Source organism: Oryx dammah, unplaced genomic scaffold (assembly GCF_014754425.2).
Source record: "Oryx dammah isolate SB20612 unplaced genomic scaffold, SCBI_Odam_1.1 HiC_scaffold_14, whole genome shotgun sequence".
NCBI lineage: Eukaryota > Metazoa > Chordata > Mammalia > Artiodactyla > Bovidae > Oryx > Oryx dammah.
In genome coordinates this window covers 13,055,187-13,070,851 of record NW_024070198.1, presented here as the reverse complement: position 1 = coordinate 13,070,851, position 15,665 = coordinate 13,055,187, and the positions used below count along the sequence as shown (strand labels likewise).

The window sequence follows — 15,665 nt, the reverse complement described above, 5'->3', positions numbered from 1 at the left end:
CTGAGGAGGGGAAGAGAAGGGAACTGGAGCCTGAGTGAATCCCCCTGGGTAACCAAAGGGCTGGGACAGGTTATCTCCAGTGGGCCTTCGAGCAAAAATCTCTGGCTGGCTGAGGACCGGTGACTTGAGCTCATGGTTAGAGACGGAACTCCAGAGGAGGCTGGTGGAGGGCCCTTTAGAAGAGAAGGACCAGGAACTCAAGAATCCAGTCCCAGCAGCCCTCACGTCCCCGCTCATCCCACCCTGTCCCCTGCAGCCTTGGGGTAGCCTGCCCCAGACCCTGCTGGAACCTCCTGGCTGTGTCCAGAGGCAGCTCGACCCGTCAGGCAGTTGGCTTATATCAGAAAAAACATGGATCCCCGTCTCCACAGCCCCAGTGGCCGCAGGGGTTGCTTGCTCTTGCCCAGAATGGCTCTGAGGTTGGCGTGAGAAAGAGCCCGATCACACAGAGACTTGCCTCCTTCCTACTTATTTCTAACATTCACCATGAAAACATGAACAGCATTCCCTGTCTGAGTTTCTAGGAAGAGAACATGGGGGAAAACTGGGGTAACTTTTGTTCTTCCTCTCTCCTGGTTTTTATATAATATAGCGTTGCTTCATTTAGAATAAAAATGCCCCCTGCAGGACTGTGCTGAAAAGTCCTCTACTGAAGCTTCCAGTCTTGGAGGGAGATTAAGGCAATAAAATCTAAAACTAAAACAGCCTCAATCATTATAGTAGTTTCTTAAGACCCCCTTGTCCTCCTTTCCCTCCGGCCCATTGTAAACAGTACTGAGAGAGGTTAGTGTTTTGAAAGCTTGTGTTTAAAACCAAAGCCCAGAGCCTCCTTGGTCACCCTTTAGCCAGCCTTGCCGGCCTGGAGGGGGCTTCCCCTCCACCCAGCTCCTGCCGTTTTCCTGCTCTGGGGCTTTGTCCTCGCTGGTTTCTCTCCCTGAAACACTGTTGCCTGTCACACACTGCCTGGTGCTGCCGGCCTTCAGGATTCAGCTCATGTGCTTTTCCACACACTTCCTCTCTTAATCCTCACCAGCACTCTGATGCAGACCCTGTAATGCCCATACAGATACACAGATATGTGTGTGTCTGTGTTTCACTGTTAAACCTAATTTACAGACCCACAGATGGAGCCAACAGGAGCGCGGAGAGAGGTTAAGAATTTACCTGTCATCACACAACCAGCACATCAAGGAGCAGATCCCAAAGCCCATATACTCAGCCACTGCTAATAACCAGCTGAGTTCAACACTGAGCCTGACTGAAACACATTAAGCTACGTTATGAGCTCTCGAGGGGAAGAAATGTGAGGAAGCTTTGCTAAAATCTGTTTTCCTGTCTTTCCTCTTTGGGTCCAGGTGGAAGTGAAGCCATATGTGCTGGATGATCAGATGTGTGATGAGTGCCAGGGCACACGCTGTGGTGGGAAGTTTGCCCCGTTCTTCTGTGCCAACGTCACCTGTCTGCAGTATTACTGCGAATACTGCTGGGCGAGCATACATTCCCGCGCCGGGCGGGAATTCCACAAACCGCTGGTGAAGGAGGGAGGCGACCGCCCTCGCCACGTTCCGTTCCGCTGGAGCTGAGCCCAGGGCAGACCCAGCCACAAGTACTGGAGTAGATAACAAGGAGGGAAAAGAGAGGGCACTGCCTCAGGGCTTACAGTGTTCTGGAAATCTGTGCATTTGTTCTCGATTTTTAAAGAAGAAATGGGTCTTTTTATTATTATTATTATTTACAGTCATATTACTGAACTCAGTGTCCAGTATAACACAGAATTGCAGAGTGTATAACGGTACTGATTTGCACTTTGATTCTCACCTTTGTCTGCTTGGTACCTTGATTCCTTACACCTGATTTGTCACTCGTAGACTGCCATTCTCATCAGCGGCCATCAGGTTGATGTCTGTGATTTTTTTGTTTGTTTGTTTGTTGTTGTGTTGTTGTTGTTGTTGTTCTGATCGTTTTTGAACTGGAGCATGCACTTATTTTCAGAAACTTAGAGAATCGCCCCTAGGAGAAGACTTACCAAAGGTAATACTCGTGAGTAGGTGGCGGATGTAGCAAAAACTTCACAACAATTCAGCAATCATTAGTTGGGGTCATTTAGAGTAAGGATAACCCTTAATGAAAATAAGCCTTTAGTTGCTCTCTATTTTGACATGTAAGGATACCTCATAAGCTGAATCTTTATTTTTCCTTCATGTTTGATTTTTGTTTTGCTGAGGATTTTGGTTAGATCTTTTAGTGTTATGTAAATTTATGCTGCAATAGCTTTTGCTGCTATTAAAATGGTATTATTAATACCATAATACTCTATTCAGGCTAAGGTATCAATTACAAAAAAACCCAACAACACACTTTTGTGATTTAGGGATAGAATCAGCTGCCGAAAGGAGATCAGAATAGACTTGAGAAAGCTTCAAAGGAAGGTCACTATTTCTGACTGCATGTTTACTTAATCAGGTTGCTGCATGCAATAAATTTTATATCCAATGTCTAGTATAAAACCTTCCCACAATGCACAAATTAAGAATCTATATAAGCTATAAAATACTGATTTTTAAAGAAAAATTTTTTTTCATTCAAGGAAATGGTAATTGACTGGAGGAAGGCATGCCTCAATAAATGGAATGCTTCTGAAATTAGGAAGAGCCCATAACAGAATGACCTATATTACAACCAATATAAAACCTAGGTGTAGGATATTCTTAAAGCAAATTTGTGGATGGTAGATGAAGTACTTTGCGGTGCTCTGTTATATATTGTGCAATTTATTTTATATAGTAAAGTGATTATGTCTAACTGTGATCCAACTTTAACTGTTTAAAGCCTCTGTGTCAGACATTAACAAACTTGACAGTTCATAACTGGTATATTATTAACTAACACATGAGCTCTTAGTTACAATCTCCTAGTGCTTGCACCATTTTACATAGCTTCAGACCTTGTCCAGAAAACCAAAGAGCTCATCTTAGCTTACAAACACTAGGAATATATACAGTATATAGAGATAAGTTGTCAATTGACAAACTAGGCACATTTTAAGAAAGTTGTGTGATTGTGATGCTAAAGAAATGTCTGGACAAACTAAGATGGCCTGAGCAGGGTTGGTTGTCTGGGTGAGAAATTAACTACTTAATTCCCTGGATTTATCCTGTAAAGCTTGAATAGAATTCAGACCTGCTAGTACTACCATGGACATTTTTTTAGCATTCACTCTTGGGCTGCAGATAGTAATATATAAACACATAATGATTATGAGACTGTGTAAGTCTTTTTTTAAATCTTCTTCCTATGTTTTGGAATTCTGGGGACAATCTGACTGGATATGACACTGCAGAATAGACTTAAGTTGCTGTGTTTTATGTGCTGTGATGTCCTTGTACTGTCTTAAGTTAATAGCGCTTTGTTTTGTTTTGTTTCTTCAGTGTTTAGTTGCAATTACCAGGTCTCAAACTATAGTTTGTTTTCAAAAAGAAAAAAAAACGAAATAGTTTTTTACTGGATTAAAAATGCTTATTAGAATTCTCCCCCTTTGAGGTTACCTCTGGGCTTTTTGGTAATAATTGCTTTTTTCCAGCCCAGCTGTGGTTTTCTGTTTGTTTTTTTCTATGTTTGTGGTTTTTTTCATCTGTACAAGAAATTTTGTTATGCACTACTACTTTTTGTATTCTAGACCGTTTTCAAAAGTTGGCTGAAGATTTTTTTGTTTGTTTGTTTTTAAGGAAAAAGGCATGCTTTCTGACTGACATGATCTTTTGCAATACCTCAATTTTGAAATATAGGAAAGAAAATGATATTTTCTAAGTAAGTTTATTCAGAAAAATATATATTAATTTAATTCTGCAAGAAAAATGATTTAACAGATGGGTAACTTTATTTTTTTCATGCTTATTTGTGTTTTTGAAAATGAAGAAGTTAGAGCTTTATAACTATAATATTAAAGATCATATCTAACCTACAGAAATCTACCTAATTATGTGAAAGAAGCAAAACTTTTTGAAGAAGCACCCCTCTTTCATGTACTAAAGTAACACTGAGATTTAAAAAAAAAAATGCTGGAAGATTGTACAGCATAAAGCTGACGTGAAGGCGAAAAAACATTGTCATGAAGAATAGGTTACAAAAAATAAACTCCATTTGGTGCTGAAAGTTGTGAATAGGTGGTGGAAACTACTTTCCCTTAATTTGTATATTTATAATCAAGCGTTGATTGTGCACGACTGACCAGGATTGTGAAAGAGTTCTTCTGTTTGTATTTTTTTAAAGAGAACTTTTTTTAGTTTATTAAATTATAACATGTTCCCTTTTCTTTTGTAAATAAATGTGCCCCCAAGTTGTTAATGTTATATTAAAAGAGAGGGTCCTTCGAAAAAAATTATTTTTTAAAAACACAGAGGTGTTCTGACCTGCAACTTAATGGGAAGCCCCCGGGTATCACAGGTCCTGCTGTGGCCTTTCCTTGATGTGACACTTGAACTAGTCGATTTTTTGAAGGCTATAACCTAACCTCGACTATTTGTTGTTATGTGCAATACTGTTTGTACTGTTTGTATAAAAAATAGAAAAAAAAAAAGAAAAGAAAAAAGGCATAAATCTTTATTGCAGATTTATTTTCATTGCAAACTTTAGACATTGTGATTCACTGAAATCATTTTTCTACTGTCAAATATGTACCTTTTCTTCATGCTGGTATTTTTTCAATAGTAATGTAGCCTTTGTACTGAGACAAATTTTCATTGTTATTTTTAGAAAGATTTTTTGCTAAGAAAAAAATTAAACATATTTACATATTTTTCATTTTATTTCGTATTTTCTTTAAGGAGTGCTTTCTCAATCATTAATAGAGTTGTTTCTGGGAGGGACTTTCATATCTGGTCAATGTCATAATATTATTTTGTATTTTTACTTGGAATAAATTAATTTTATGATGCTAATTCTTTAAAAGTTTATTTTTTTCATTTTCAGTTATTTTTGAAGCTAAAACCTTTGTAATATTGTTACTAAAGTGTCTAGTTTTTTGAAATGCAAAGCTTTATGTATTAACTTGCTGATGTGGTTTACAATAGTGTGACGACGATGAAAATGGTTGGTTATGTAAAGTGATTGGAAAATGTAATGGATAATTGGTAATAAAATGACAGAATGAGCAGAACATGTGAGATTTCGACAAGCCTTTTCCTTTATTACAGTGGTTTAGTGTAAGACTAGGGATGTCACAGTACAGTTCTCTGGGGATGTCACAGTGGATTTATACAACACCAGGTGCAGCCAAATCTGTGGCTCTGATGATGAAGTCACCCGTTGCTGAGACACCACCAGGTTGAGAACCTGGCCAGGTCAACAGAGTGGTTCATTGCTTTCCCCCCTCTAACTCTTCATTCTGTCGTGTGTGTGTGTGTGTGTGTGTGTGTGTGTGAGAATCTGCCACTGACTGCTGTCCACGTATGAGACAGTACCTTTCACCAGGCCACATCTTTGCCTTGTATTTACAGTGGTGACGTCTGAGAGTGAAAGGAAGTCTCTGAGAGGACCAGCCCTCTGGGTGGCTAGACTTGGATCTCAGCGTCTTGCCCAGGTGGCCTCCCTGAGCACATGGGTGACCTGGCGAGGCGGCACACTCGGAGGTCACCACTGTACACAGACAGCCTCAGACTTCATCTTCCTCCACTCCGCAGCCCCCACCCCAGCCCTGCCTGCTCCCTGTGAATGGTGGCCCCTGTTTGTCCCTTACTGTGGCAACACATCCGGCCACTCAGCATGATCTGTCTGCCCTCCTGCTGCTTTTCCAGCACCCAAACTCACCTTGAAGCTGTGCTATTAAGGCAGCGTGTCATTGTCACGGCACCTAAAATTAAACCAAAATCATACAACTGCAAAACTGGTGTTGCGTAAACAGAACATCCTATGACTTGCTCTAGACGGAGGGTGTGCTTCCCCAGTCCTTGCTGGCTTCCTCCAGGGCCCTTGTCAAGGAAGCACGGTTATCAATGACTCAGAGAAGCACACGTCCAGAGTTGGCTCTTGGGTATGCTCTATGTATTCAGTTTTGTAAATAATATATAGATTAGATCAAGTTGTGATGTAAAATTTTAACAAATTGGATACTACTGGTTGGAATTTTACATTAACTACAAATAAGTGATTAGGAACAGAAGAAAAGAAATTGGAAAAATTTGCTTAGTGCTATAAAGATTATGCTTAGATTTCTGCCTATATCTTGTGTTTTATAGCTTGTTAGTGAGGCATGGGCTAATGCAGAATGTACTGCATTTATGCAATTAGCAAATAACTGCTAGTTTTCATTTTTATCTATTATATTAGCAACAAAATGGCATTTAACTGGGTAAAGCTCCTACCTAAATATTTGAGTATTGTGACATCTCTACTTGCAAGGTTTGAGTGAAAGATTAGTCACAGATTAGTGAAAAAAAGTTATCTTTTTGTTAAAACTGGCTTATTTGTATGAATTGTTGCTTTTTCACCAGTTTGTATGGTATGTCATCTAACATTTTCTGTTTTTGTTTTTTTTTATAATAACCAAACTTCTCTATCTCAGCTGCAATAGTGTTCCATTTTACCACAGAGTATTTTATAATTAATGCTGTTGACTTTATACCCCAAAAGGGTCAAGAAATGGATATGTAATTTGGGGGTGTTTTGATTTGTATGACAATGAAGTTAATCACAACAAGTAGAAAACCTGGGTGCTAATAGAGGACAACTTCTCTTTTTCTCTTCTGGATATAGTTCTGTTGGGGTATAAAGTATTAGGTATTTGTATTTTTGCTGTCAAAATAATGGATATAAGTTTTAGAGTGTTCACAGCTAAGATCTCTGTATTTGTTTTTCAACTAACAACTAATTTTAAATGTATTGTATCTTTTATTACCTGTTCTCTTAGATTGTTTTTGCTAGTAACCCTTACTCAGCTTCCGCCTTTGGGGCTTGGACTGATAATTGCTTGTGTGGAACTGCAGTACTGTGACTAACCATGGAGCTCAATGCAGCTATTGCTTACAAATGCTTAAACTTTGTAGTTTGGACTTCTTTTTTTTTTTTTTCTGTAATAACAACTTATTAAATCTAGTTGTATGAAGTACTGACACTTGTCATCCTTTGCACTTGCTAAGGAGTAGCTTGGAGTATATGGATTGCGTCTGGGAACATTTGCACCCTCCAGTTTGCTTGGGCGTTTTTAGGGGGAGGGGGGACAAACTCCTTTACAGCAGGTTCAGTACAGCAACATGCTCCTTTTTAATGCCGTGAACACTCGTTTTAAAAAAAGATAACACTAGTGTATTTGAAACAGGAAGGTGTTTGTTGACACAAGCCAATGTGTATGCGCGATTTTATGGTGCAAGTGGGCTTTCATGCCAGCGCTTGCCACGGGAAGCCAGTTTTCAAAATCAAAACCAAGAACGTCAATGAAAACGTAAGTACGCCCCCTTCTGTTTTAATTTTTACGCTAGGCTCTTAGGGAGCCTCTCGGAAAATGGGTCTTTTTACAATCCTGTAGTGACTTTGGACATGCCAGAAGCTCTCTTGTAGGCACTAACTTCGGTCCTTGTAGAAAACGGACCCCGAGTGCCCGCACGAAAGAATCCCCCGGGCGCGTTTATAGCATTCAGGTGCCAGCGTCCCAGCCCGGTGCCGTTCGGTGGTGAGGTGTGGGGTCTGGCGCAGGTGTTTTCCGTCCCGAGAGCCCCGGGCGCCCGGGGGGGCGGGGCCGGCGCCAAGCAGCGCCCCGCCTCCCGGGGTGTCCCGGCTCCGCCCCCACAGCCGCTCGGCTTCGCAGGGGAGCGGGCCGGGCGGCGGGGGAGTGCCAGGCTCCCTGTCGGGCCTCCCCGGGCCGCCTCGCGCCCCTTCCCGCTGCTGGTCCCCAGAACCGGCCCCAGGCCGCCCCTCCCCGGTGGCCCCCACGCGTGGCGGCGTCCCGCAGGTAAGCTAACCCGAGACTCAACGCTCGCTCCCACCCGCCGCCCCCCGGCTTCGGGCTTCGGGCGCTGTGGCTTCAGCAACCGCCTCCCGAGCGGCAGCTGCGTCCCGAGGCCTGAAGCTCGGGCGGGAGGCCCGGGGTTGAGCGCAGCCGCGTCTGCGGACTCCATCGACCATTTGGAGCTCTGTGACTGTACCTTGTGCAGCCCCTTCCAAAATGGGGAGAGGATTAGGTCCCTTTTACGCTTGGTTTTCCAAACATATATTATGCCTTACACAACAAATGGAATCCTGTTTTCAGAATGTTGGTCTGCTTTGCGCCCCATCTCCTGGCATAAGGATTCTGGGATCCTGGCTCGGAGGCGGCGTAGGTAAATGAACGGTGCTGAGATGACGATCAGCTGGCTATTTCCAGGAGGAGCCGGGAGGCCTGGCGTTTCTGGGGCGTGTGGTTGGAAGCGGCGGTTCGGAAGCAGCCCCCTGGCTGGACGCTAACTAAGCCCTTGACGAGGGGACAGACCCTGCCTGCTGAGAAGGCTGGGGTTATGTCTAAACAACCTGCTTTACAGAAAGAAAAAACCTTACACGCAAGCGCTGATGGACACAGCTTAAAAAAATTGTACCAGACCCATGGCACGTGGGGTCACTTGGACACTTAAATTGGAAGACTATATTTTTAAACAGAGCAGGTGTACTAAATAGGTTCATGATTACTCATGAGATGAGGGGAGTCCGAATTGAGGAGTCCTGTTCTTCAAAGGACTGTTGGGAAGGAAAACTGTTGGCTCTAATTTAGGCTCAGTGATTAGAAGCCTGTGAGTTAACTGGCAAGAGACAGATTAACAGGAGAAAAGGCAAAGCTTGTTCATATGCACATAAATCTAGCAAAGAAGTGGTCCCTCTAAATTAGAGGTAGGTGTTTATAATCTAATTTAACAGGGGCAAGAAAGGGGGAGAAAAGGAATTCTGTGGGACGATCACACGGTTTCTTTTTTAAATCAGCTTTCCAATGCAATTGTTTCTTAATTTGCAAATGAAAAAGACTATAGTTGATTTACATTGTTAGTTTCAGTGTCCAATATAGGGATTCAATATTTTTATAGATTTAGGGAAGACAGGTTTTTTGGGGAATAAATGGAAGCTAAAAAAGTTTGTTTTTAATGTTTGTTTCTGCAGGTTGAAGCATTTTCTCTGTTCTTTGGTGAGTGAGTGCAACTCCCCAGGAGAGGGCCTTGATTGATTACAGCCTCACTCTCAGAAGTTTCTGCCTTTAGTCAGAGAAGGGAAGCTTTGAAAATGCTTTTTTTGCATCTCTTGAATTTCAGATGTCTTAAGTCTAAAATAATAATCTTCGCATCAACTCTGGGAGTCCAAGGGGTGCTCACAAATAAGTGTCTGGAAGGACTCACTAGGACAGGTGTCCTGTCCCATTACGTAGTATTGTGAAGGGAACTAAATTCCAAGTCTGGGCATTGTTTGTGTTTAGATGAAGACAGACGTGTAACTGTTTGTACCTGTGAGCTGTGTGTACCTTCACCTTAGTATTTAATTCTGGCCCACGTTGTCATGGCGTTTTCTTTGCTGACTCTGGTGGAATCTTTGGTTTGAGCTGAACTGCTAATGCTAAGTAAAAGGGAAACATTACAGCTTGTCTTCTTCACTGGAGGCCTGACTCCCTGGCCAAGTTCTGGTCCCTAAGGCAGGAAGTTATCTTGTGCACCTGGTCTCTCCTTTCAAAAGGGCCCTTCTGCTCAATTCTACTACTATACAGTACGAGCAAAAAAACCACAGTTCCAACACATACCCACAAGGACTAACATTTAAAAGACTGACACTATTAACTATCAAGAAGAATCTAATTAAGTTCTGATAGAGGTATTAAGTGGTACAACCATATTAGAAAACTGTTTGCAAGGGTTGAATGTGACTGTCTTCTCACTCATGGGCACAAGCCCAACAGAGATGTATAGCATGTTCCCGAGACACTATGAGAAAGGCAGCTTTATTCCTACAGCCTCCATCTGGAGGCTCTCCACATGACCTGCACATTAGAATGGATACAAATGGAATACTGTGTAACAGCGTAAGAATGAAAATCTTCAGATGTATGCCCTAGACTCAGTGTTGATCAAAATCAACCAGACAAGGAGTACATAACCTATGACTCCCACGTATATAAGCGGGGAAGGAATAACTGAAACGGGGCCTGGAGTTGACTGCAGGGTTGTGGTAACTCTCTTGATCTGGGTGTTGCATACAGGGTGTGTGCAGTTCGTGAAAATTCACTGGGCCATCCACTGAGGTCTGTGCACTTTGCTGTGTTTTCATTGGAACATTAAAACAAAAAGGGGGGCTCTGTGAAAGGTAAAAGCTGATGCTTGGCACAAACGCAGTTCTTTCCAGGCAACCTTCCTACCCCTGGCCCGGGTTTCTCTTCTGGCTCTCGCTGCTACCAGGAGCCCATCCGTACTGGCCTGCTTTCCCAGTCACCCAAAGCTCAGTCTCCCTGCTCCCCATCTTCCTCACTCCCATCTCTAGGCTCCCTTCCACTCTTCCTTAAGCTTATCCACACCCAGGAGGACTTGTTTTGATTTAGTCAATTTGAAAAGAGAGGTGGAAGAGAGAAACGGAGTTTAAAAACTTCCATCCACTAGTCTCTGCAGTTGATGGTTGAGCCTCAGACATTGAAAGTCATTTAATCTCACGTACGTACGCTGACTGACTTACATGCAGTCTTGTTTAACATGCAAGATCTGTTGACCCCAATTCCACATTTATATAGCCAGATTGACATTTTTTAGCATGTATTTATTTTTAGGGGGTCTTAGTTGCAGGGCACAGGCTTAGTTGCCCTGCAGCATGTGGGAACCCAGTTCCCTCACCAGGATCGAACCCGTGTCCCCTGCATTGGAAGGCAGATTCTTAATCACTCGACCACCAGCAAGTCCCTTGATTGACTTTTTAACATTATACTTTCTTTTATTTTTAGATACCTGTAGATTCAGATACTGTTGTAAGAAATAAGAGATCCCATGTATTCTTTACCCAGTTTTCCCGTACCATCTTGCAAAACTGTATTAAATGTTATGCCCCAAATACTGACATTGATAAGGACAAAATGAAAAGCATTTCCATCACCGTAAGAACACCCACTACCTTCCCTCTCCCATCCTCCTAAATCCATGGCGATGACTTATCTGTTCTCTGTAACTTTCTCATTTCAAGAATGGAATATAGGGAATTCCCTGGCGGTCCAGTGGTTAAGACTCCATGCTTCCACTTCAGGGCAGCACAGGTTTGATCCCTGTTCAGGGAATTAAGATCCCACATGCAGCGTGCTGCTCAGCCAGAAAAAAAAAAAAAAAGGAATGGAAACATATAACCTTTGGGACTGGCTTTTTTCAATCGTAATTCTCTAGAGATTCATCGTAGTTGTTGTATTATCAGTAGTTTGTTCCTTTTGATTCAGTTCAGTCGCGTCCAACTCTTTGCAACCCCATGGACTGCAGCATGCCAGGCCTCCCTGTCACCAACTCCCGGAGCTTACTCAAGCTCATGCCCATTGAGTCATCCAACCACCTCATCCTCTATTGTCCCCTTCTCCTGCCTTCAGTCTTTCCCAGCATCAGGGTATTTTCCAATGAGTCAGCTCTTCGAATCAGGTGGCCAAAGTACTGGAGCTTCAGCCTCAATATCAGTCCTTCTAATGAATATTTAGGACTGATTTCCTTTAGGATGGACTGGTTGAATCTCCTTGCAGTCCAAGGGACTCTCAAGAGTCTTCTCCAACACCACAGTTCAAAAGCATCAATTCTTCAGTGCTCAGCTTTCTTCACAGTCCAACTCTCACATCCATACATGACCACAGGAAAAACCATAGCCTTGACTAGACAGACCTTTGTTGGCAAAGTGATGTCTCTGCTTTTGAATATACTATCTAGGTTGGTCATAACTTTTTTTCCAAGGAGTAAGCATCTTTTAATTTCATGGCTGCAGTCACCATCTGCAGTGATTTTGGAGCCCCCCAAAATAAAGTCTGACACTGTTTCCACTGTTTCCCCATCTATTTCCCATGAAGTGATGGGACCGGATGCCATGATCTTCATTTTCTGAATGTTGAGCTTTAAGCCAACTTTTTCACTCTCCTCTTTCACTTTCGTCAAGAGGCTCTTTAGTTCTTCTTCACTTTCTGCCGTAAGGGTGGTGTCATCTGCATATCTGAGGTTATTGATATTTCTCCCAGCAAGCTTGATTCCAGCTTATGCTTCTTCCAGTCCAGCGTTTCTCATGATGTACTCTGCATAGAAGTTAAATAAGCAGGGTGACAATATACAGCCTTGACGTACTCCTTTTCCTATTTGGAACCAGTCTGTTGTTCCATGTCCAGTTCTAACCTTGCTTCCTGACCTGCATACAGATTTCTCAAGAGGCAGGTTAGGTGGTCTGGTATTCCCATTTCTTTCAGAATTTTCCACACTTTATTGTGATCCACACAGTCAAAGGCTTTGGCATAGTCAATAAAGCAGAAATAGATGTTTTTCTGGAACTCTTGCTTTTTCCATGATCCAGCGGATGTGGGAAATTTGATCTCTGGTTCCTCTTTCTTTTCTAAAACCAGCTTGAACATCAGGGAGTTCACAGTTCATGTATTGCTGAAGCCTGGCTTGGAGAATTTTGAGCATTACTTTACTAGCATGTGAGATGAGTGCAATTGTGCAGTATTTTGAGCATTCTTTTGCATTGCCTTTCTTTGGAATTGGAATGAAAACGGACCTTTTCCAGTCCTGTGGCCACTGCTGAGTTTTCCAAATTTGCTGGCATATTGAGTGCAGCACTTTCACAGCATCATCTTTCAGGATTTGAAACAGCTCAACTGGAATCCCATCACCTCCACTAGCTTTGTTTGTAGTGATGCTTTCTAAGGCCCACTTGACTTCACATTCCAAGATGTCTGGCTCTAGATGAGTGATCACACCATCGTGATTATCTGGGTCGTGAAGATCTTTTTTGTACAGTTCTTCTGTGTATTCTTGCCACCTCTTCTTAACATCTTCTGCTTCTGTTAGGTCCATACCATTTCTGTCCTTTATCGAGCCCATCTTTGCATGAAATGTTCCCTTGGTATCTCTAATTTTCTTGAAGAGATCTCTAGTCTTTCCCATTCTGTTCTTTTCCTCTCTTTCTTTGCATTGATCACTGAAGAAGGCTTTCTTATCTCTTCTTGCTATTCTCTGGAACTCTGCATTCAGATGCTTATATCTTTCCTTTTCTCCTTTGCTTCTCACCTCTCTTCTTTTCACAGCTGTTTGTAAGGCCTCCCCAGACAGCCCTTTTGCTTTTTTGCATTTCTTTTCCATGGGGATGGTCTTGATCCCTGTCTCCTGTACAATGTCACGAACCTCCTTCCATAGTTCATCAGGCACTCTATCTATCAGATCTAGTCCCTTAAATCTATTTCTCACTTCCACTGTATAATCATAAGAGATTTGATTTAGGTCATACCTGAATGGTCTAGCAGTTTTCCCTACTTTCTTCAATTTGAGTCTGAATTTGGTAATAAGGAGTTCATGATCTGAGCCACAGTCAGCTCCTGGTCTTGTTTTTGTTGACTGTATAGAGCTTCTCCATCTTTGGCTGCAAAGAATATAACCAATCTGATTTCGGTGTTGACCATCTGGTGATGTCCATGTGTAGAGTCTTCTCTTGTGTTGTTGGAAGAGGGTGTTTGCTATGACCAGTGAATTTTCTTGGCAAAACTCTATTAGCATTTGCCCTGCTTCATTCCATCCTCCAAGGCCAAATTTGCCTGTAACTCCAAGTGTTTCTTGACTTCCTACTTTTGCATTCCAGTCCCCTATAATGAAAAGGACATCTTTTTTGGCTGTTAGTTCTAAAAGGTCTTGTAGGTCTTCATAAAACTGTTCAACTTCAGCTTCTTCAGCATTACTGGTTGGGGCATAGACTTGGATAACTGTGCTATTGAATGGTTTGCCTTGGAGACGAACAGAGATCATTCTGTCGTTTTTGAGATTGCATCCAAGTACTGCATTTCAGACTCTTTTGTTGACCATGATGGCTACTCCATTTCTTCTGAGGGATTCCTGCCCGCAGTAGTAGATATAATGGTCATCTGAGTTACATTCACCCATTCCAGTCCATTTTAGTTTGCTGATTCCTAGAATGTCGACGTTCACCCTTGCCATCTCTTGTTTGACCACTTCCAATTTGCCTTGATTCATGGACCTGACATTCCAGGTTCCTATGCAATATTTACAGCATCGGACCTTGCTTCTCTCACCAGTCACATCCACAGCTGGGTATTGTTTTTGCTTTGGCTCCATCCCTTCATTCTTTCTGGAGTTATTTCTCCACTGATCTCCAGTAGCATATTGGGCACCTACTGACCTGGGGAGTTCCTCTTTCAGTATCCTATCATTTTTCCTTTTCATACTGTTGATGGGATTCTCAAGGCAAGAATACTGAAGTGGCTTGCCATTCCCTTCTCCAGTGGACCACATGCTTTATCTTACAATGTTGAATATACTATGCAGTAGGACCTTGTTGTTTATCCATTCTATGTGCGTGTGTGTGTGTGTCTAGGGTTTACTTTTATGTTTTACATTTCAGTGGATTTTGACAAATGCATAGCATCATGCATCCACCATTATAGTATCATATAGAATAATTTCACTGCCCTAAGATTCCCATGAGCTTCCCCTTCCCCTTGCAGTCACTCTCCTTTTTTCTCTCTGTGTAGTTTCAGCCTTTTGTGAAATGTCCATGTAGTTGGAATCATACAGTATGTAGCCTCTTCAGACTGGCTTCTTTCACTTAGTAATATGCGTTTCAGTTTTCTCCAAGCCTTCTCATGGCTTCAGAGTTCATTTCTTTTCAGTGCTAAATAATATTCCATTGTCTGGATGTACCACAGTTTACTGATTCTTTCACCTGCTGAAGGACATCTTGGTTGCTTCCTGTTTTGGCAGTTATAAATAGAGCTGCTATAAATGTGTAGGGTTTTGTGTGGACATAAGTTTTCAACTAATTTGGGTAGACACCTGTGAGCACAGCTGCTGGCTGGCTCCTATGATAAACATATGCTCAGCTTTGTGAGAGACTGCCAGGCTGTCTTCCAAAGTGACAGTACCATTTTGCACGCCCACCAGAAGTGACTTCCTGTTGCCCTGCATCCTTCTCAGCATTTGGTTCCATCAGTGTTTTGGCTTTTAGCTATTTTAAAAGGTGTGTAGTGGCATCTCATTGCTTTAATTCATAGTTCTCTGATGATCTATGAGGTTGCTTTTTGTGTGCTTATTTGCCATCTGTATTATTGATTTTAAGTCTGTTGAGTTCTTTAGCCTATTTTTTACATTGTTTTCTTATTGTTGAGTTTTTAGAATTCTTTGTGTGTATTAGATACAGGTCCTTTATATGTTTTGGAGATAAAGTTCAACTTATCAATTTTGTCTTTCATGGACCATGCTTTTCATGTTGTATCCAAAAACTCCCAAACCCATAGGTCATCTGTGGTATTTTCTGGAAGTTCAATACATTTGCTTGTAACATTTATGTCTATGATCTACTTTGAGTTAATTTTTGTGAAAGGTGTAAGCTTTATGTTTAAATTCACTTCTTTGCATGTGGATGTCCAGATGTTCCAGCACCATTTGTTGAAAAAACCATCTTTTATCCATTAAATTGCCTTTGCTGCTTTGTGAAAGATTGGT

At 42.0% G+C, this 15,665-nt stretch overlaps 1 protein-coding gene across 5 annotated transcripts in view; it reads left to right on the top strand.

Annotated features, from left to right (window-relative positions):
- CPEB3 (cytoplasmic polyadenylation element binding protein 3) overlaps positions 1-5,159 on the top strand; it is a 157,959-nt gene extending 152,800 nt beyond the window's left edge. For all 5 annotated transcript variants that reach the window (XM_040254520.1, XM_040254519.1, XM_040254522.1 and 2 more), the window contains one exon: positions 1,356-5,159. In XM_040254520.1, coding sequence (XP_040110454.1) covers positions 1,356-1,583 — 228 coding nt within the window. In that variant the 3' untranslated portion in view covers positions 1,584-5,159. The remainder of the gene's footprint in view (positions 1-1,355) is intronic.
- Positions 5,160-15,665: the final 10,506 nt, after the last annotated feature.